The following is a 21,611-nucleotide window of genomic DNA, read 5'->3' as shown; positions in this document are numbered from 1 at the left end:
GGGAGGCTGAGGCGGGCAGATCACGAGGTCAGGAGTTCAAGACCAGCCTGGCCAATATGGCGAAACCCCGTCTCTATTAAAAATACAAAAATTAGCTGGGCGTGGTGACGTGTGCCTGTAGTCCCAGCTACTTGGGAGGCTGAGGCAAAAGAATCGCTTGAACCCGGGAGGTGGGGGTTTGCAGTGAGCCGAGATTGCACCACTGGACTCCAGCCTGGGCGACACAGCAAGACTCCCTCTCCAAAAAAAAAAAAAAAAAAAAAAGATCATTTTGTTATTATTTGCAGAGAAGGGGATGGGCTGACAGAGTCTTTAATGCAGATATTATCCCAGAGATTCGATCTTGTAACAGCCAGTAGTTTAAGTATATCCTAAAGATAATGAAACTGCATTTTGTAATATTTCTTGAATAATAGGAGGAAAAATAAATTCTCAAATCCTTGATTCTGGTGTTGCAAAGAGAAATAGCCATTTCATTATATGAGGATTTGTGTTATAATTCATTATATCAGCATGTACCAAATGCGATTTATAGTGACATTATATTTCCTAACCGAATAACTATCATTTCTTTATCATTAGAATTTTAATAGTCAACTTCCTTTTCTAAACAAACACATACCTATAATGGGAAATGTGATAAAATTTGAGATTATCTGGGTGCCTTAGATGTAAAGGGCTTTTGGTTGCGATTGGAAAACAGTGAATAGGCCAGGCGCGGTGGTTCACGTCTGTAATTCCAGCACTTTGGGAGGCCGAGGCGGGCAGATGGCCTGAGCCCAGGGGTTCAAGACAAGCCTGGGCAACATGGCGAAACCTCATCTCTATAAAAAATCCAAAAAATTTAGCTGGGTGTGGTGGTGTGAGCCTGTAATCCCAGCTACTCAGGAGACTGAAGTGAAAGGATCATTTGAGCCCCAGGAGGTCGAGGCTGCAGTGAGCCAAGATTGTGCCACACACTTTAGCCTGGGCAACAGAGTGAGACTGTCTAAAAAAGTGAACAGCAGCACATCCTAGAGAAAGTGTGGAGGGGTGTGAGATAGGATACCCGGGTTGAAATCTGGGCTCTACCAGTCACTATCTGCATAACTTTGATGCCCAGAGATATTTTAAAAGTTTCTCGGGCCGGGCGCAGTGGCTCACGCCTGTAATCCCAGCACTTTGGGAGGTCGAGGCGGCGGGATCACCTGAGGTCAGGATTTCTAGACCAGCCTGCCCAACACGGAGAAACCCCGTCTCTATTAGAAATACAAAAAAAGGCTGGGCGCGGTGGCTCAAGCCTGTAATCCCAGCACGTTGGGAGGCCAAGACGGGTGGATCACGAGGTCAGGAGATCGAGACCATCCTGGCTAACCCGGTGAAACCCCGTCTCTACTAAAAAATACAAAAAACTAGCCGGGCGAGGTGGCGGGCGCCTGTAGTCCCAGCTACTCGGGAGGCTGAGGCAGGAGAATGGTGTAAACCCGGGAGGCAGAGCTTGCAGTGAGCCGTGATCGCGCCACTGCACTCCAGCCTGGGCAACAGAGCCAGACTCCGTCTCAAAAAAAATTAAAAAAAAAAAAATTAGCCAGGCATTGTGGCGCATGCCTGTAACCTCAGCTACTCGGGAGGCTGAGGCAGGAGAATCGCTTGAACCCGGGAGGCGGAGGTTGCGGTGAGCCAAGACGGCGCCATTGCACTCCAGCCTGGGCAACAAGAGCGAAACTCAGTCTCAAAAACAAAAAAAAGTTTCTCATTGTCTAAAAAATAATCGGCAGTTCTACTTTATTCAGTGATTATTGTTAAGTTTACATAAGTATCAACATGCCTGATCCAAATAAATATATCATCTGAATGTCTTCTTCAAGCACTTTTCCTATAATGAGCTTTATAGTGAGTATCAGAAAATTTATCACATCAAAAACCAACTATTCAATTCAATCTGTAATTTTGCACAGAAGAAACTGATTTTCACAAAGGGGAGAGGAAATCGTTTAATGGGACACCATGGAGTGGTCCGATGAGCATCTGAAAACAGGCATCACAACCACTGTGCTCGGGCTCCCAGTGACTCAATATTTTGTTTTTGTGTATTGCCATATTTTTATTTCTGTGAATGTCTATTTGTGGTCCTGTGAAAGCTGGAGGGTGACGTTTGGGTGGGGAATCCCCAGACTTGGAAATATGGGAACTATGTTTACTTAATCATGCTCAAGTTTACCACGGGGAGGCAGAGCAAGATGGCAGAATAGACAGCTCTACCGATCGCCCCACCCCCAGCCCCATGAGGACACCAATCTAACAACTATCCACACAGAAGAACACCTTCATGAGAACCAAAAATCAGATGAGCCCTCATAGTACCTAGTCTTAACTCTGCATTGCTGAAAGCACTGAGGAGAGAGAAAACAGTCCTGAATTGCAGACGCCGCCCGTCCCCACCCCCAGCAGCGGTGGCGTGGTGCAGAGTCTGTGAGCACTGGGGGAGGGAGAACACAGCAGTTCAGAGACATAGAACTCAGTGCCAGACCAAGCTCAGCTGACACCTGCCCACAGAGGGAGCATTTAAGCCAGCCCTAGCCAGAGGGGATCACTGATCACAGTGGTCGGGAACTTGAGTTCCTGCAAACCTTTAGCAACAAGAGCTAAAGTGCTCCGGGTCTCTAAAGAAATCTGAGAGGCAATCTAGGCCACAAGGACTGCAACTCACAGTTGAGTCTTAGTGCTGAACTGGGCCCACAGATAGTGGACTGAGGGGGCATGCAACTTACGAAGAAACCAGCTGTAGTGGAAAAGGAAGTGCTGGCATCACCCCTCCCCTAATCCCAGGCTGCACAGCTCGAAGCTCCCAAAGAGCCTCTTTCCTTCTGCTTGATGAGAGAAGAGGGAAGAGTGGAGAGGACATTGTCTTGTATCTCGGATACCAGCTCAGCCACAGCAGGATAGGGCACCAGTCAGATTTGTGAGGTCCTGTTCCAGGACCTAGCTCCTGGATGACATTTCTAGACACACCCTGTTTGAGAAGGGAACCCATTTCACTTAAGGGAAAGACCCAGTCCTGGAAGCATTAATCACCTGCTAACTGAAGAGCCCTTCGGCCCTGAATAACCAGCAGCGACACCCAGGTACTACATTGAGGGCCTTGGTGAGCCTCTGAGAATTGCTGGCTTCAGGTGAGACTTGGCACCTTCCCACCTGTGCTGCAGGGCAAAACTCCTTCTGCTTGAGAAAAGCAGAGGGAAAAGCAAAGAGGACCTTGTCTTGCACTTTAGGTACTGCATAACCACAGTGGGGTAGAACACCTAGTGGGCTCTCGGGGTCCCCAATTCCAGAACTTGACCCTTGGACGGCATCTCTGGGCCTGCCCTGGGCCAGAATGGAGCCCCTTGCCTTGAAGGGTGAGTCCCAGGCCAGGCAGCGTTCACCACCTGACTGAAGAGCCCTCAGGCCTTAAGGGAACATCAGTGGTGGTCTGGCGGTGCTCCCCATGGCCTGTGGTGGTGGGGCTAAGGGGTGAGGCCCCTCTGCTTCTGGAAAGGGGAGGAAAGAGTGGGGAGAACTGTGTCTTGTGGTTCAGCACCAGCTCAAGGGCAGTAGAACACCAGGTAGACTTCCAAGATTTTTGACCGTAGTTCCTGACAGTACCGCTGGACCCATTCGGGGTCTGGGGGAACTCACCACCCTGAAAAGAAAGATACAGGCCTGGCTGGCTTTGCCAACTGCAGACTGCAGAGCCCCAGGGCGTTGAGTGAATGTAGGCAGCAGCCAGGGAGTGGCTACAGACCCAGGGTTGTGCTGGCTTCAGGTCTGACCCAGTGTAGTCAGTGATGTGGCCACTGGGGTGCTTGTGTCACTCCACCCCAGCTTTAGGTGGCTTGGAACAGAGAGACTCCATTTGTTTGGGAGAAAGTAAGGGACGAAAACAAGAGCTTCTGCCTGGTAATCCAGAGTTCTCCTGGATCTTATTCAAGACCATCAAGGTGGTACCTTTATGGGTCTTCAAGAACCACAGTGTTACTGGGCTTGGGGTGCTCCTTAAGGCTGATAGAGCATAGATCACAACACAAAGTCCCTTCAGATACCCAGAAAGCCTTCCAAAGGAGGGGTACAAATGAGCTCAGACAGTGAAGACTATAAGAAATGTCTACCTCTTCAATGCCCAGACACTGAAGAACATCTACTAGGTTAGTGCAAAAGTAATTGTGGTCTTTACTAGCATCAATACCATCCAGGAAAACATGACCTCACCAAACGATCTAAATAAGGCACCAGGAAGCAATCATGGAGAAACGAGAGATATGTCACCTTCCAGACAAAGAATTCAAAATAGCTGTGTTGAGGAAACTCAATGAATTTAAGATAACACAGAGAAGGAATTCAGCATTCTATCAGATAAATTTAATAAAGAGATTGAAATAAGAAGAGTCAAGTAGAAACTCTGGAGCTGAAAAATGCAACTGGCATACTGAAGAATGCATCAGAGTCCTTTAATAACAGACCTGATCAAGCAGAAGGAAGAATTAATGAGCTTGAAGACAGACTATTTGAAAATACGTGGTCAGAGGAGACAAAAGAAAAAAGAATAAACAAACAATGAAGCATGTCTACAGGGTCTAGAAAATAGCCTCAAATGGGCAAATCTAAGAGTTATTGGCCTTTAAGAGGATGTACAGAGACAGGGGTAGAAAGTTTATTCAAAGGGATAATAACAGAGACCTTCCCAAACGTGGAGAAAGATATCAATATCCAAGTACCAGCAGGTTATAGAACACCAAGCAGAGTTAACCCAAAGAAGACTACCTCAAGGCACTTAATAATCAAACTCCCAAAGATCAAGGACAAAGAAAGCATCCTAAAAGCAGCAAGATAAAAGAAACAAATATATAATGGAGCTTCAATATATCTGGTAGCAGACTTTTCAGTGGAAACCTTACAGGCAAGGAGAGAGTGGCATGACATACTTAAAGTGCTGAAGAAAAAAACTTCTACCTTAGAATAGTATATCTAGTGAAAATATCCTTCAAACATGAAGGAAAAATAAACTTTCCCAGACAAAAGCTGGGGGATTTCATCAACACTAGACCTGTACTACAAGAAATGCTGAAGGGAATACTTCAGTCAGAAAGAAAAGGGTGTCAATGAGCAATAAGTAATCACTTTGAAGGTACAAAACTCACTGGTGATAGTAATTACATAGAAAAACACAGAATATAATAACACTCTAATTGTGGTGTGTAAATTACTCTTATCCTAAGTAGAAAGACTAAACAAATGAACCAATAAAAAATAATGACAAATCTTCAAGACAGACAATACAATTAAGATATAAATAGAAACAACAAAAAAGTTAAAAAGCAGGGGGACAAAGTTAAGGGGGACAAAGTCAGCTTCAGAATTTCTGCTTGGTTCTTTTTAAATAAGTTAGTTAAGGGACTAATAAAAACTACAGTTACCAGCTTAAAATAATGGATTATAAGATAGTATCTGCAAGCCTCATCATAGCCTCAAACCAGAAAGCATACAATGGATACACAAAAAATAAAAACGGAGAAACTAAATCATATCACCAGAGAAAATCACCTTCACTAAAGGAAGACAGGAAGGCAAGAAAGAAGACCATAAAACAACCAGAAAACAAGTAATATGGCAGGAGTAAGTCTTTACTTATCAATAATAACAATAAATGTAAATGTATTAAACTCTCCACTCAAAAGACAGAGTGGCTGAGTGGATGAAAAATCAATTTTACCATGTAATGATCCTTCTAGTGTTTTCCCCTCCAAACATGATTGTATTGTCAAAGTTGATCAAGTTATTGATGTTACAAAAAAATATCCACTTAGTCACAGGGCTCCATTGAGCATAAATGAAGAATTAAAATATAGCATAAACAATACTTTAAAACAGTATCAATCTTGTCATTGAATTGTCCTACCAATATTCCATAGTCATAGGTATGAAGAGGCAGAAACTCTTCCTTTGATGTTGACAATCAGCCTTCCATATTGAAACAAGGTTTTGGCCGGGCGCGGTGGCTCAAGCCTGTAATCCCAGCACTTTGGGAGGCCCAGACGGGCGGATCACAAGGTCAGGAGATGGAGACCATCCTGGCTAACACGGTGAAACCCCGTCTCTACTAAAAAAATACAAAAACCTAGCTGGGCGAGGTGGCGGGCGTCTGTAGTCCCAGCTACTCGGGAGGCTGAGGCAAGAGAATGGCGTGAACCCGGGAGGCGGAGCTTGCAGTGAGCTGAGATCCGGCCACTGCACTCCAGTCTGGGCGACAAAGCGAGACTCTGTCTCAACAAAAAAAAAAAAAGAAAGAAAAAAAAAAAAAACAAGGTTTTGTGTATCCTCTGCCTGAGAAGCTGCCCTTTCTCTTTGCTAGCTACCAGGTCTCTTAATAGATGTTATAAGAAATTAATTTTCTTAATTTTATAAGAATATTTTATGAATGTTTCTTGTAAAAGAAACATCCAAAATGCAGCCTTTCCTTTGGTTTCACTTTTTCTGTTAAATTTAAAAATTATATAACTATTTGGATTTAAAAATTATATATATTTATACATAAAATAGTAATATATTTGTATATATATAATTTATAAATATATATGATTTTCATGTATGCATCTGTGTATCCTCTCTGCTTCTTCCATTTAGTGAACTGTATTCACTAACTGTTAGTGACTGTTTTGGATAGTGAGATTTTTTTTCCTGACAGGTTTTTTAGACTCTGTTGCCCAGGCAGGAGTGCAATGGTGCAATCCTAACTCATTGCAGCCTTGAACTCCTGGGCTCAAGTGGTCCTCCTGCCTCAGCCTCCTGAGTAGTTGGGACTACAGGTGCACACCACTGTACCTGGCTAATTTTCAAAGTTTTTTTTAGAGATGGGGTCTCACTACGTTGCCTAGGCTGGTCGCAAACTCCAGGCTTCAAGCGATCCTCCTGCTTCCCCAACCTCCCAAAGTGCTGGGATTACAAGTGTGAGCCACCATTCAATCTTTAAAGACTTTTCTGATGAGATCGGTAGTGATATAAATAAGTGATTTTGGTAAGGAATGATGAACATTTGTAAACCTCTATCATTCAGTGAATTGTTATTTTCCAAACAACAATGCAGATGTTAAGAATCACTCCTGGGACTCCGTCTCAAAAAAAAAAAAAAAAAAAAAAAAAGAATCACTCCTGGGTAAAAGTTTCATTCAGGGTGCAAGACAGGTCAATGTGTTGTAATGCATCAGGACATGAAAGCTCATTGATATGATTTCAGATTCCACATGGCAGCTAACCTTTTCTTTTTCAAAATAACTTTTATTTTGAGATAGTTGAAGACTCACAAGAAGTTGCAAAAATAGTATAGAGAGTTCTATGTATCCTTCACCCAGCTCCCCACAATGACGGTATCTTACACAACCAGATCAAAACCAGGAAAACAATGTGGGCACAATTCTATTAATTCAAATACAGCCCTCAGTAGCATTTCACTAGTTTTCATATGCACTTGTTTCTTTTCTTTTTGTCCAACTAACCTTCAGAAAACTACCATTTGTTGAGGTTTGGTGTTGGTATCAAAAAAGAACATCCACAATGATCAGAAAAAGGACATTAAAATATTCCTCCTCTTTCCAACTACTGATCTGTGTGAGGCAGTATTTTCTTCATATATTATTATTATTATTATTTTGAGACAGAGTCTCACTCTGTCACCCAGGCTGGAGTGCGATGGCACAATCTTCTCTCACTGCAATCTCCGCCTCCCAAGTAGCCGGGATTACAGCCACCTGCCATCATGCCTGGCTAATTTTTGTATTTTTGTAGAGATGGGGTTTCACCATGTTGGCCAGGCTGGTCTTGAACTCCTGATCTCAGGTGATCTGCCCGCCTCAGCCTCCCAAAGTGCTGAGATTATAGGCATGAGCCACTGTGCCCAGCCGATTTTCTTATATTTTAACCAAACACACACATCACAACAGGTCAAACATAGAATCCAACTAGCTTCAATTAGGCCAGGCATGAAAGAGGTTTGTAAAAATGTAGAACAGTATCATTTTTCTCATTAAACATTTTTAATTTTAAAGACAGAGTCTCACTCTGTTGTCCTGGCTGGAATACAGTGGTGCAATCGTGGCTCACTGCAGCCTTGAACTTCTGGGCTGAAACAATACTCTTTCCTCAGCCACCTGAGTAGCTGGGACCACAGGTGTGTCCCATCACGCCCAGCTAATTTTTGAAGTTTTTGGAGACATGAGGGTCTCACTATGTTGCCCAGGCTGATCTCAAACACCTGGGCTCAAGTGATCCCCCCACTCTGGCCTCCCAAAGTGCTGGGTTTCACTGAACTTTTTTGTTTTGGAAAATATAGTTATTTCTCCTTCAAGTATTATATTAATATGCAATAAGATTATTTATAAATGAGTCATTTTTTTATCTTAGTTTTCATCTCAAATGCCATCAACACTGATACCTGTAACCCTCATAAACCAAAGCTCCCTGGGGCCCTCAGTGGTTTGCAGGATTCTAAGAGCTCAGTGCTCCGTAAGGTAATCCAGGTGCCTCCTCCCACAGAGCTCCTGGACTCTCTAAAAAAGGCCAGAACCTTTTCATTCATTGATTTAAACACACATATTTGGGTCATACCATAGCTTATTCAGAGGAAATTAAAAGTTCAGAAGCTTCCAGAGTGATTGTCAATAGGGGAAATATGATACAAACTGTATATTAAAGTGACATTTTATTAGACTATTTACTACTTAGTCTAAATTCAAGTATAGTAGTCAAAGAAATTAGTTATTCATCAACTTTGTTGAATTCACATCTTTCATTTTAGAATAACAGCAGACTTTAAGCATGTATTATTTTTCCAGTGTTCAGCTTAGTCTAAGACTGTGTGAGTCTGGTTTGATCCATTGCCGTGAAGAATACACAGACAGCAGCTGTAATGAGCAGATGCATTCCCTCGTAGAGAAGTTTTGGAGAAAATACGCTCCATATAAATAAATGATAACGCAGAGATGTCACCAAAACGATATATGTGGAAACTGGAATAGAACAAATCAGCGCGTAGCAGAAGCAAGCATGACTCAGTGCTGAACTGCTGTTAATAAGAAAGAAAATGTGTATTAGCACATGCCACTTACATACCACGCATGTAACAACACTTTTACTTTCAAAGAGACTCCAGTAGCTCTTGCCCTTGGACTAGAGGGCACCGCGTTCCTTCTTCCGCACACACATCCAGTCACTATGGTGCTGGGACAGGTGCCTCTCCAGATGCCCGGGAGACGGGAAAACCCATCCTGCCCCCTTGGAGGCTGTGTTCTAGTGAAGGAGGCAGGAGACACCAGATACATAACATGTCAAGAAGAGACAAATTCATGAAGAAAAATGAAGCAGAGTAGGCCGGGCGTGGTGGCTCAAGCCTGTAATCCCAGCACTTTGGGAGGCCGAGACAGGCGGATCACGAGGTCAGGAGATCGAGACCATCCTGGCTAACACGGTGAAACCCCGTCTCTACTAAGAAATACAAAAAACTAGCCGGGCGAGGTGGTAGGCGCCTGTAGTCCCAGCTACTCGGGAGGCTGAGGCAGGAGAATGGTGTAAACCCGGGAGGCGGAGCTTGCAGTGAGCTGAGATCCGGCCACTGCACTCCAGCCTGGACGACAGAGCCAGACTCCGTCTCAAAAAAAAAAAAAAAGAAAAAAGAAAAATGAAGCAGAGTAAACAGAAGAAGGATGGGTGAGGGCCACCACGTCCCATACACGCACCTTGAGCTCTCCAGAAATGCTTCTAAAATTTGACTGTATATAAAAATCACCTACAGTGTGTGCTGGAAGTGCCACTCTGGAGTCCCTCCCCACAGAAATCTGGATGTGGTTGGTCTGGGATGGGCAGAGGTCTGCGTCTCCACAAGGCATGGAGGCGCCCGAGGGGACATGAGCTGCAGCCCCAACTGCTCAGCAGTGCCACCGTCTGCCACCGTTGTCTGTAAAACAGCTCTGAAAAACGCACCCCCAGACTTTGCACAGGTATTTAAAAATTACATATCCGGCCGGGCGCGGTGGCTCAAGCCTGTAATCCCAGCACTTTGGGAGGCCGAGATGGGCGGATCACGAGGTCAGGAGATCGAGACCATGCTGGCTAACACGGTGAAACCCCGTCTCTACTAAAAAATACAAAAAATTAGCCGGGCGAGGTGGCGGGCGCCTGTGGTCCCAGCTACTCGGGAGGCTGAGGCGGGAGAATGGCGTGAACCCAGGAGGCGGAGCTTGCAGTGAGCTGAGATCCGGCCACTGCACTCCAGCCTGGGCAACAGAGCGAGACTCCGTCTCAAAAAAAAAAAAATAAATAAAAATAAAAAAAAAATAAAATAAAAATTACATATCCATGTGCTACCATATCACATGCATTATAAAATACAAACAATGAACAGAAAATCACAAAAGGGCGAGATACAAATAAACATAAATACAAGTTCTGAGCTTTTCTCCCTGCTGTTGTGTGGAGGACCACGTCAGTCCGTCTGGTCTGGGGACACTGGCCCAGCGGGGTTTGCTGAGCAAATCCACAGGGAAAGACAGCATTCTCGGAAGAGCCACCCCTCGAAGTACGTTAATGTACTCCCCTAGTTCTCAACCCACCAACACATTACATAAATCTCTTCCTCAAAGCAACTTCCCGTGAGTCTGTGATTATTGAAAAATGATAGGCCGGGCGCGGTGGCTCAAGCCTGTAATCCCAGCACTTTGGGAGGCCGAGACGGGCGGATCACGAGGTCAGGAGATCGAGACCATCCTGGCTAATGCGGTGAAACCCCGTCTCTACTAAAAAAAAATACAAAAAACTAGCCGGGCGAGGTGGCGGGCGCCTGTAGTCCCAGCTACTCGGGAGGCTGAGGCAGGAGAATGGCGCAAACCCGTGAGGCGGAGCTTGCAGTGAGCTGAGATCCGGCCACTGCACTCCAGCCTGGGCGACAGAGCGAGACTCCGTCTCAAAAAAAAAAAAAAGAAAAATGATAAATTCCATTATTTGGGCACTTTCCATGCCTCATCCATGACCTCTGATCAAGTCGTTAGAAAGGGCCCAGGGGCAGCCCTCAGACCTTCAGAGGCCGGGCCTTCCAGGATCCAAATCTAAGTTCTGGCTTTGTGGCCTCACCGCAAAAGCAGCAGCGAGTGCTGAGCTGACCTGTCTGTGCTCTCTGTTCCGCAAGTCCCACTTCGCGGCTGCCTGGTCTCCCTAAGCATGACCTCCAGCACTCACGGGGTAGCCTGTGCTGACTGCGCAGACGCTCGTGCAAGCATGCCAGTGTGCAGACGTTCAGGGCACTGCTGACACAAAGCCAGGCGCCTCTAAAATCCACTGTGGGCGGGGTGTGGGCGCTTCTACCATGGTGGACAGTTCCTTTGGCTCAGAGGCATTCATGCTGTTGAGAGCCTCAACACAGGAGGTGAGCGGCGAGGGGCTCCTTTTAGGGTGGGGAAAAGCTCAAAGGCAGAGCACAGGCGTGTGTCCTGGGTGTGTGGGCCCCACCGCATGTCTTGTAAAGTGCTCCTCAGTCCTGTCAGCCCAGCAGCTCCGCCAGGTGCTACTTGAGGGTGTCCTGTAAGCGGATCCTGCTTCAGTGCTCACTGCTCAGGAAAGGGCGTCAACAGCCACGAAGGGCCAAGGACAGGGCTGTCTCTGGCTGGAGGTGCCTGGTACCTCGTGCTCCCAGCGACTGTCTCTGGCAGGGAGCTCAGGCCGACCGCTCCACAGCCTCACCTCAGCCCCTCACTGGCTCGCCATCTCAGGCCTTGGAGGGCCCCTGCTTCCTCCTGGCTTCTCCAAACACTCCTTCACCTCAGCCTGCCATGCACTCCGGTCAAACACTCAGACCCTGGGATCTCCCTGTGGGCGGCCCTGGTGCCTCTGTTTCCTTGCCAGGCCCAGGCTCCTTAGGCGGGTCCCCCAATCCCGTACCGCTGGTCACCACTTGGCATCTAGTCCTATGGGCGGGGAACCCACAGGGAGGTGGACCCCAAGTTATCCTCGACACACCCCCTGGTGACAGCAACACCTGGCAAAAGATGAAGAGACTCTGCAGGAAGCTTCATGGCTAAGTGGGCCGTGGCCCCATCCTACCCAGATAGCGCGCAGGAAGCTGTGGCTTAGACGTGGTACCACCTTGACTTCAGTTTAACAGTTTTTAGCGTTACCCATCTAGAAGATGGCGGCTTGCAGTTCCCACTACCTCAGCAAAGAGCCATGTGCACTGCAGGGGAGCAGGCAGCCCAGGGTGCCAGCCCGACGCCAGCCCCTGGAACAGAGGGTTGCCAACCACTCAGGGCCACGTTTTTGACCTGCTGGAAATGTATTTTCTGTCTACCATTTAGACCTAGTTACAGTTTTTCTACTCGACTGAAACAAAATAGAAACCACGAGTAAAACTTGATGCTTTAAGCTTTAAAAAGGGAAGGAGAAAACCCTATAAAATGAAGGAGAAATGCTCCTTGACTAGGAAAAGTATCATATGATACTCTCCAATTGATCAAAATGCCTTCAGCTCACTTTAAAAAAATGCTTTCATTTGTCTTTTTCCCTCCCAAATACAAACTGCCTGGCTATGTAAGAGATGAAAAGTGCCTGGTCCATCAAACTGTAATCTGCAAGCCCCAGGGCAGCTGCAAGGCCAATGACCAAACCTGCAGAGAGAGGAGCCGGGCAAGTGCTTCCAGCCCTCAGTCCCCAGCTGGCCACTGGCAGGTGTGCCGTCCACACAGCAAGTGCTTGATCATGCCGTGCACAGCTGCAGCACATCCGTTCTCCAGGGTGGAGGTGGGTGCACCTCCACGCGCTCATGCCCGCTTGTCCTGACACCTGACCACACGACGTGCTGACAGCCCACCCCGGACGGCCGAGGACGGGGCCTCCTGTTTCTATAAGCCCAGTGTGAGCGCGCAGCTGGCCTCAGACAATGAGAGAAAGACATCCCAGGTCAGCTGCTGAGAGACTGGCCGGCGCTGAGCGGGGGTCTCACGGCAGACGTTTGTTTCTACACAGAACCTAAGTCAGGACGGACGTCTCCACACAGCCCCGCCACGGGGCGTGTCTCCCAGGCTGGTCTGTTGGTGGCTTCCGCCCCCCGAACCTCAGCTTTCTGCTGTGATGACAAGCTCAGTGGTGACTGTAAATTACGGGGGTCTGTCCACAGACTGCCCCAAAGTGGGCGTGTCAAGCGTCCACAGGCACCTGAAGAAAACACAGGTGAATCTCAGGTATTCCTGTCCTTGGGAAGCTTGCAGTCTGGCAGTCTGGCCAGGAAGCGATTCTCACCTTGGAAAGGCTCCCATGTCAGCTGTGGGAAGCACATGCCTACCACTGCTAAAGCAAGGCCAATGCTCCCCGACCCCTTACAGAAACCTGTGAGTAACTGAGGGGTCCAGCCCGGGCCCGCCGAGTAGGCTAGGCGTGAGCGCTTCCACCACGGTGGATTGGACGGTTCCTTTGGCTCAGAAGCATTCATGCTGTGAGAGCCTCAACACAGGAGGTGAGCAGCCAGGAGCTCCTTTTAGGGTGGGAAAAGCTCAAAGGCAGGGCACAGGTGTGTGTGCCCAGGTGCGTGGGCCCTGCCCACATGTCCTGTAAAGGGCTCCTCAGTCCTGTTAGCCCGAGGACACCTCTGTGGAATGTCGACAGGGGGCTGGGCATCTGGGTCTGGAGGCAGGGGCAAGGGTCCCTGTGGCCTGGGTCTCAGGAGCTGGTCTGGGGAGGGGAGTAGGGAGAGGGCCTGGGTGGAGCTGAGAGGATGAACTGGTGAAGGAGGCTGTGGAGCAGAGCCAGAGGGCAGAGCGGGGCCACAGAAACATGCAGAGTGCTCTGTGGAGTCACCGGGAGCTCCGCAGGAGAAGCCTCTAAGTGTCCTGGGAGGGCTGGCATGGGGGCTCAGCAGTCAGCACCGCCAGAGACTGCTCAGTCATGGGAGGACGTAGGAAGCCCTCCAGCCTCACTGCTCAGCAGAGGCCACAGCGCGCTCCCTGGGGCTCCCGGCAGGACTGGGGCCTCTGGTTACCACAGGACACGCGCAAAGCTCTGGCTGACGTGCCGAAAGCCACCCAGCATGTGCCTCAGACGCTCGCCTGCTGTGGAGGAGGCCGCGCCATGGGACGCAATTTCAGCACACGGAGAAACACACAGGTGCTGCAGGGATTCGTGACTGTGGCTGGCAGCAAGGACAAGCGTGGAGCACGGGGCACTCTGGCAGATGCTGCAGGGGCCACTAGCCCCTCCAAGGCTGTGAACACTTCTAAGTGCCCCCCAATGAGCCCCCAGCAACTCCCATTTTACAGACGAGAAAACCAGGCACATGTGAGTCAGGTAACTTTGCAGGCCCTGGGGTCTCTGCCAGACCAAGCTGGGAGGTGCAGAATCAACCTCCCTGCACTCCACCCAGCGCCTGACTCCGCCAGGCCAGGCACGGAGGCTGCTGTGGTGAACAGAGCTGGTGAAGCCCCTGCCTCACGAAGCCGCCTTTCTTGGGGGAGCAAGAGAGAAACATCACGAGGAAGCAGAGTGTGTGCGGCGGTGGGAATGCTGCAGAGAAGACAGGCGTGTGGATGGGGGGCTGCACCCTTGCTCAGGGGTCCCCCAGGGGAGGGGACATCTGCACAAAGTGCCAGGAGACAGGTGTGTGGATTGGGGAGGCTGCACCCTTGATCTGGGGTCCCCTGGGGGAACTTCTGCACAAAGCTGCCAGGAGACGTGTGGGTGTCAGTGAGGAGACCTCAGGCTCACTGGAGGGAAGGAGGTGGACCAGGGAAAGAGGCGGACCAGGCAGGAGAGCATAGAGGGCAGGCCAGACGCAGCTTGAAGGGATTTCTCAGCAACAGGGGACGGGACTCAGGTCTCTGAACTTCCCTGTGCGCCCCCCCGCTCGTTTTTCCAACCCAATTCATCAGCCTATGTGTAGAAGACACACGCCCCCAGCTACTCAAGGACGACTCGAAACAGGCACGGCCCCAACCACGAGCCTTCCCCAGGGTCCTGCGCGCTCCACCAGGGTCTCTGGGGGCCGAGAGCAGTCTTTTATCTTCATGTCCCCAAAGGGGAGGACTACCCACCCTCCATCTGGCCACCAGCAAGCAGATAAACCCGGGGTGGCAGGAAAGGAATTTTCCTTCCGGTGTCTCTAGAAACCATGTGCTGGTGTGACCTGGAGAGCCCAGCGAGACCCCGTCAGACTTGACCGTGGGGAGCCCAGAGAGACCCCATCAGACCCGACCCTGGGGAGCCCAGAGAGACCCCGTCAGACCCGACCCCGGGGAGCCCAGAGAGACCCCGTCAGACCCGACCCTGGGGAGCCCAGCGAGACACCGTCAGACCCGACCCTGGGGAGCCCAGAGAGACCCCGTCAGACCCGACCCTGTGGAGCCCAGCGAGACCTCATCAGACCCGACCGTGGGGAGCCCAGAGAGACCCCGTCAGACCCGACCCCGGGGAGCCCAGGGAGACCCTGTCAGACCTGACCCTGTGGAGCCCAGCGAGACCTCATCAGACCCGACCGTGGGGAGCCCAGAGAGACCCCGTCAGACCCGACCCCGGGGAGCCCAGCAAGACCCTGTCAGACCCGACCCTGGGGAGCCCAGCGAGACCCCGTCAGACCCGACTCCGGGGAGCCCAGCGAGACCCTGTCAGACCCGACCGTGGGGAGCCCAGCGAGACCCCGTCAGACCCGACCCCGCGGAGCCCAGCGAGACCCCGTCAGACCCGACCGTGGGGAGCCCAGCGAGACTCCGTCAGACCCGACTGTGGGGAGCCCAGCGAGACCCCGTCAGACCCGACCCCGGGGAGCCCAGCGAGACACCGTCAGACCCGACCCTGGCCCTACACGGACCGCCCAGGCTGGCCTCTGGCCCTTGAGCTTTGGACTGTTGCTTATTTAAGGAAAAGAAAACTGTTGAAAAGACTGTTGGATCCATGGAGCTCAGACTCCCTTGCATATGGAACAAAGTATGACCCTTAAAACCAGGCAGCCGGCCCCCAGAACTGTGCTGAACGGCAGAGGGGCACCTCACCTGCGTGTTTCTGAGCTCAGGAAGTGCACCAAGTGGCTGGCCCAGAGCACAGGCCCTGCATACGTCCCAAACGCTGTCAGGAGCACGGCTGGGATTTCCACGTAGGTGTCTAAACCCACGAACCCTGCGGAGATGTCCACGGTGGCAATGTTGTTGGAGTTGCCCTGGAATACAGGAGAAGAGCTGACTAAGGCCTCACAACACGTGGCATCAACAGCCATGATGTTAGCATGAAACGTGTACACAGCCCAGATAACCATGCCAGCACAGACACACGTGTGGTCAGAGGTGGCTGCCCAGGCATTCCTTCAGACCGCTGAGCTGGCCTTGCCTGGGTGGCACCCCCTCCCCCACTTGCAGTGCCCAGGCTATGGAGGGGCACATGAGCCGTCCGTGCAGAAGCTGTGGCCTCCTCTGAGGAAGGATACACACACAGACTGGCTGGCTGACTGCGGCACATCTCAGACCTTTGTCCAGACCCATCGACTTTTCTTAAGCCCATGGACCTCCCCTCAAGGACCCCCATCCGAGGGGGCGCATATGGCCCTGAGAGGTACAGATGCTGGGCCCAGCCAAGGGGGGAATTGGGCTGAAGACTAGAACGGGCACCCAGCCAGGTGCCATCTACAGTGAGGCACTGCGAGTGGGTTACATGGAGGAGGGCAGGCCAGTCGCCAGGGGAGCACAGCCCCTGGTACAAATTGGTAACTCACATCTGGTTTACGTATCAGACCATGAGGACTCACTTGGTCTCGTCAAACTTCATCTGTCAAGATTCTGGCCAGTCCCGGCCCAGCCCTGGTAGGTAACTCTCTGCAGCATGCAAGGGCTGATGCCACACAGCTTACCCTGCTCCTAGTGATTCTGGATCCCAAAAAGAGGTCTTCTGAGAGACCCTGCCTCTCTGGTCCCAGGCCCCGCCTCTCCACTCCAAGAACCCGCCTCCACTCCTAGGCTCCGCCTCTCCACTCCTAGGCCCTGTCTCTCCACTCTAAGACCACACCCTTCCACTCCTAGGCCCCACCTCTCCACTCCCAGGCCCCTCCTCTCCACTCCCAGGCCCCGCCTCTCCACTCACTCCTAGGCCCCACCTCTCCATTCCTAGGCCCTGCTTCTCTGCTCCCAGGCCCCGCCTCTCCACTCCAAGAGTACAACCTTCCACTACTAGGCCCCTCCTCTCTGCTCCCAGGCCCTGCCTCTCCACTCCCAGGCCCTGCCTCTCCACACTCTGTCTTTACTGACTCTGATGTCTGTCACTTGCCTGTCATGCTGACCTTTCCTCAGAAACTCAGGACATCTACAGTCTGACAGCACATATCTCTATCAAGCCCAATGACCCCAAGCCCAACAAAGATCCCTCTCCAGAATCAGAACTGTTCATGTCCACAAAACACTGGCTGGGTGTTTACCAGCTTGACTCCTTCCTCCCTTTCCATGCAGACAACTGTGGGCCCAGGGGGTCCCCATGTCATGTTGATGCTGCTTCCTCAGTATCTCACAGATGTGCGTTGACTCCTATCCCTGTTGTCATAGGCCCCAGCCCTTCGATTTGGCTTCCCCTGAGACCCACTGGACTCGCGGCTACCGCCTCTCTTGGAAGGCACCTCCCCAGTCATGTGACTCCTCTGCTTGGAAGCCCTTCTGCAGGGAGACTGAGGAGACAGCAAACAGGCAGAAGCAGCAGGAGACCCTGGAGGGCGGCAGAGGGACAGAGTCCCAGATGCCACGATGGGAGCAGGGGAGGAGGACACCTGGGAGGCCACTGTGGCTCTGAGCAGGCTCAGCCAGGCACAGAGACTGCCAGCCATGCTGACATGTCCGTAGCTGCACAGCAGCTTTACCTGCATGACTTCATTTAAGCCAACAGTCCTGACATGCTTCGTAATTATCCTCATCAAACAGGGAGGAAACGGAGGCAGAGAGACCCGGGGACTGGGTGAACGTGGAGGGCCAGCAGATGAGCAAGGGCAGTCACATTCCTGATCCCTGGTCTGTTAAGGAACTGCCCAGTTGAGGGCAGTAATCAGGGATGGGCAGCAAAGCCACAGGTTCCTCCCGAAGGAGATCTAACATTAAGGGGCAGCAGACTCAGCCTCAAAACAGGAGCCGTGGGGAGAGGGGGGAGACCAGGGAGGGCTGGCTCCTGGGGAGGCCGGGAGACCACTATCCCCGGTTTACAGATAAGGAAACGAAGGTGTGACAAGAGCCTGCTGGAGGCCACCTGGCTTGAACGTGCTGGACACCAGCATCCAGGCCTGCAGTTCTGCTGGGGACACCCTTGTGCCTTGTGTGGACATGGCAGGGAAACCTGCAGGGGCCTGAGTGGGTCAGAAGGGTCGGGGAAGCACTAGGACAGGGCTAAGAAGCTGGCCACTAGCCACTGGCCACCTACTCATTGTACCTGAAGACACAGACTTCTGTAACGTCACGCCTACCCCTTCTTTGGGCTTCAGGATCAGAGGGACAGACATACAGACAGAAAATCCTGCAACTGTGGGCTGTTCCATGGGAAAGGCTGGGAACACCAGGAAAGGAGGAGAGGATGGAGGAGAGGCCCTGTCGGGACACAAAGAACTGCACAGCCTCCTGGGATGAGACAGCGGAGAGGCAGACAGCGGTGCACACCAAGAAAATACAGACCTCACGGTAAAGACAAAAATGGAACCATGATGCTCAGCTGGTGCAAAGTGACTCAGCCTGGGAGTCGGGGCTGGAAGGGAACCAGCAGGCCTGTGCCCGCTCTCCTGAGGTTGCCGGGAGGCTGGATGAGGCTGGATCCCTCTGAGGCCCCGTCTACCTGTCCATCTATGTCTCTTCATAACTGAGGTGGTTTAGGCTTGTCTGAGATGGGTCTTTACACTGGACAGAAGCCCTTGTGACCCACCAGGCCTCAGGGAGCTAACAATCGGGGGGAACAAATGGCCCCCAGTGTGGACAGCCCAGACACCAGGGGCAAAGGGCATGAACGAGAACAATTATTACATCCATCAATGAAGCAAGTGAACAATGGGATGTCTGTGCTTCCTGAACTGCTTGTAATAAATAAACCCAGGCCTGGCCCGGCAGAGCAGCAATCCGCTGTCTTAAGCACCCACACATCCACACCTGGGACGTCTGTCTTAAACGACCGGCTGTACTTTATCTTACAAAATACACCCGAGAGTTCAGCATCATTCACCATGCCATACTGACAGTTCTTTCGCTAAACAAACATTGTAACTTTCCAACGTCTGGTAAAATTTTCTCAAAGAAAAATACAAAATAAATATGTAAAAAGTGAAGTCTTCTACCCATGATAATAATGAAAACCTACCTGAAAATAGAAGAAGGCTTGCCCAAACCAATAATGCATCACAGTAATCTCAGCTGCATCGTGCCTCAGGGGCTTCCAGATGAACTTAGTCATGAGAGTCTGAATCAAGAGACTAAATGCTAAGACCGGAAGATTATGTGGTCTAAAGAGCAAGGCTGCCAGAAGAACTAATCCACTATGTATCTCCCATAAACCTACAGTCTTGAGTTGGAAGTCTGTAGCAATGACTTGAGATTTAAGTAAGTCTTTGGTGCCCGTGAACAGAATGCCAAGGACAAAGACATAAACAAAACGAGCTTCAATAATACCCCTAAAAAAAAAGCAAAACAAGTTAGATTCATTAGCACCAGTGAGAAAAATTCAAAAACATTTTCCCATGAAAAACACACCTATCTGCCTAGGGAACCAGTAAATGTCCCAGCACTGCTGGCTAAAGGAGCCGCGGCACCCTCCCTACCCCCCAGGTCCCGCCACGGCAGAGGGCATGTCTCCCCCACACAGCAGCCCTGAGGAGCCGCTGCCAAAGGCCCACAGGTGTGTCCTCGTGCAGACTCTTCTGCTGGGGTTGGCTTCAGGGAGATCTCGCTCATTTGGCCCAAGGATCACCTGGTGGCACCACCCAAGGTGCCCTCGTGGCCCGCCTGCTTTGCACAATTAAAAAAAACCCAATGCACTGGTATAAGATTCACCTCTAAGAAACTGCCGTAAGTTCATAAACGTTAACTGTACAACTGGGCAGATTTAAAGAAGCATTTGCACATTTACAGGTACACACACATGCAGTTATGGGGACACAAGCACCTGCACGTTTACAGGCGCACACGCAATGGTGCAGTCGTCCAACCCGCGGGCTCTGGACAAAGGCAGAGCTCTGCTCAGCCCAGGCCCTGCTGCTCACTAGCTCTCCGACTCGGGGCGTGTCAATCAAGACTTCTGACCCTCAGCTTTGCTATTTGTAAAATGGAGAGAAAATGGTTCTACACTTCACAAAGTCATCCTCGGAATTAAGCAAGGCAATGCAGAGAGTGTTTGGCACACAGTAAGCTCAGTAAATACTAAGTACTCTTATGATAGTTATCTGTAAAGGATACAATTACCAAAAAATTTCATATTACAAAACACGTATGTTCCTAAAACATAGTATTTTAAATAAATTTTGTAAATGAAATACTTCATATATCCTGCAAAAGGTGATCATTTAAAATAATCATAGTTTTTTTATATCACCGTAATATTGTGAAAACTAAATTTTCCTATATTAGATTTTCTTAGAAAGTTTTGTACATTAAGAAATTAAACTTTGATCAGTTTAGTTCAAACAGCCTGAGCGCTGTATACCATGTGCCTGGCAGTGTGGCTGACACGAGGGGCCCACATCCTGGCTGAGGAGCTGGGGTCAGACACCTGGCAACCCCCACAGGTCAAGGTGTGTGCCAAGCTGAGAGTGAATTGTAGGTCCCTCTGCATTCAAAGAAGGGAGAAATCAGCAAAGGTCACAATCACTGGAGAAGTTTCATAGAAGGGACTGGTTTCTGTGTCAAGAAAGGACGCCAGAGCAGGAGGGTGGTGAGCAGGAGGGTGGTGAGCAGGAGGGTGGTGAGCAGGAGGGTGGTGAGCAGATGCAGGCATCATCTGGGGCCTTTGGTGGGTCCTCCTCCTCCCCTGGCCAGGCAGCACCTGATCCTGCTCATCCAGGCCCACCCCACTTCCACCTCCACTCCAGCCATCCCTAGGCTTCTGAGTGGAGGAGAGTCAGGAACTGAGTGCAAAGGATTTCAGACTATCAGTGGATGGCAACGCCTGAGGGACTGACAGGAGAGAGGCAGCTGTTACAATGATCTAGAGCCAGGATGCATCTGCGGCCAGGACCTATTTACAATCGGGACAGATGGGGACAAAGGACGGAAGCACTTTACAGGAAGAAGGTGAACCAGGCAGTGCGTGTGGAAAGAAAAGGCACACTGGCTAGTTCTGGACACTAGCAAATTACATGCTGCAGGAAGCAGGCCAGGGAAGGGAAGAGGGCCAAGGTCTTCAGATGAGTGATGCTGAAATTCAGTGCACAGATCTGCATCCTAAACACACACCCCCAAATGTAACATCCATTTGGATGAGCCCAAAGTCTCAGATTCCAAAGTCAACAGTCTTTGAGACATCTCCACAGAACACTGCTGGTACCTGCCCGTCAGCATCCTCTCCACACTGAGGGTCTGCTACACTGCCACTGCCTCAGCCAGGCCTCAGCTCACCCTAACCCCCACCCCTTACTC

The 21,611-nt window shown here is 50.3% G+C and overlaps 1 protein-coding gene and 1 long non-coding RNA gene across 48 annotated transcripts in view; one reads left to right on the top strand and one right to left on the bottom strand.

The window, feature by feature from the left end:
* Window positions 1-21,611, top strand: part of LOC144341060 (uncharacterized) — a 558,577-nt gene that overhangs the window by 98,913 nt on the left and 438,053 nt on the right. The window lies entirely within an intron of this gene.
* PIGG (phosphatidylinositol glycan anchor biosynthesis class G) overlaps window positions 7,270-21,611 on the bottom strand; it is a 48,402-nt gene continuing 34,060 nt past the window's right edge. For 30 of the 47 annotated variants that reach the window (XR_013417623.1, XR_013417625.1, XR_013417618.1 and 27 more), the window contains 3 exons: window positions 19,342-19,651; window positions 16,029-16,192; window positions 7,270-9,073 (listed from right to left, as the gene is read on the bottom strand). Coding sequence is in view for 34 of the 47 variants with exons in the window: in XM_078002772.1 (XP_077858898.1) it covers window positions 8,857-9,073; window positions 16,029-16,192; window positions 19,342-19,651 (691 nt within the window). In the remaining 13 variants the exon portion in view is untranslated. Of the gene's footprint in view, window positions 9,074-12,574; window positions 13,207-16,028; window positions 16,193-19,341; window positions 19,652-21,611 lie in introns of all 47 variants that reach the window. The other 17 variants (XR_013417620.1, XM_078002775.1, XM_078002774.1 and 14 more) reach the window with 4 other exon arrangements.

Source organism: Macaca mulatta, chromosome 5 (genome assembly GCF_049350105.2).
Source record: "Macaca mulatta isolate MMU2019108-1 chromosome 5, T2T-MMU8v2.0, whole genome shotgun sequence".
NCBI lineage: Eukaryota > Metazoa > Chordata > Mammalia > Primates > Cercopithecidae > Macaca > Macaca mulatta.
The sequence above is the reverse complement of the archived record's forward strand: the minus strand, read 5'-3'. Positions and strand labels throughout refer to the sequence as shown.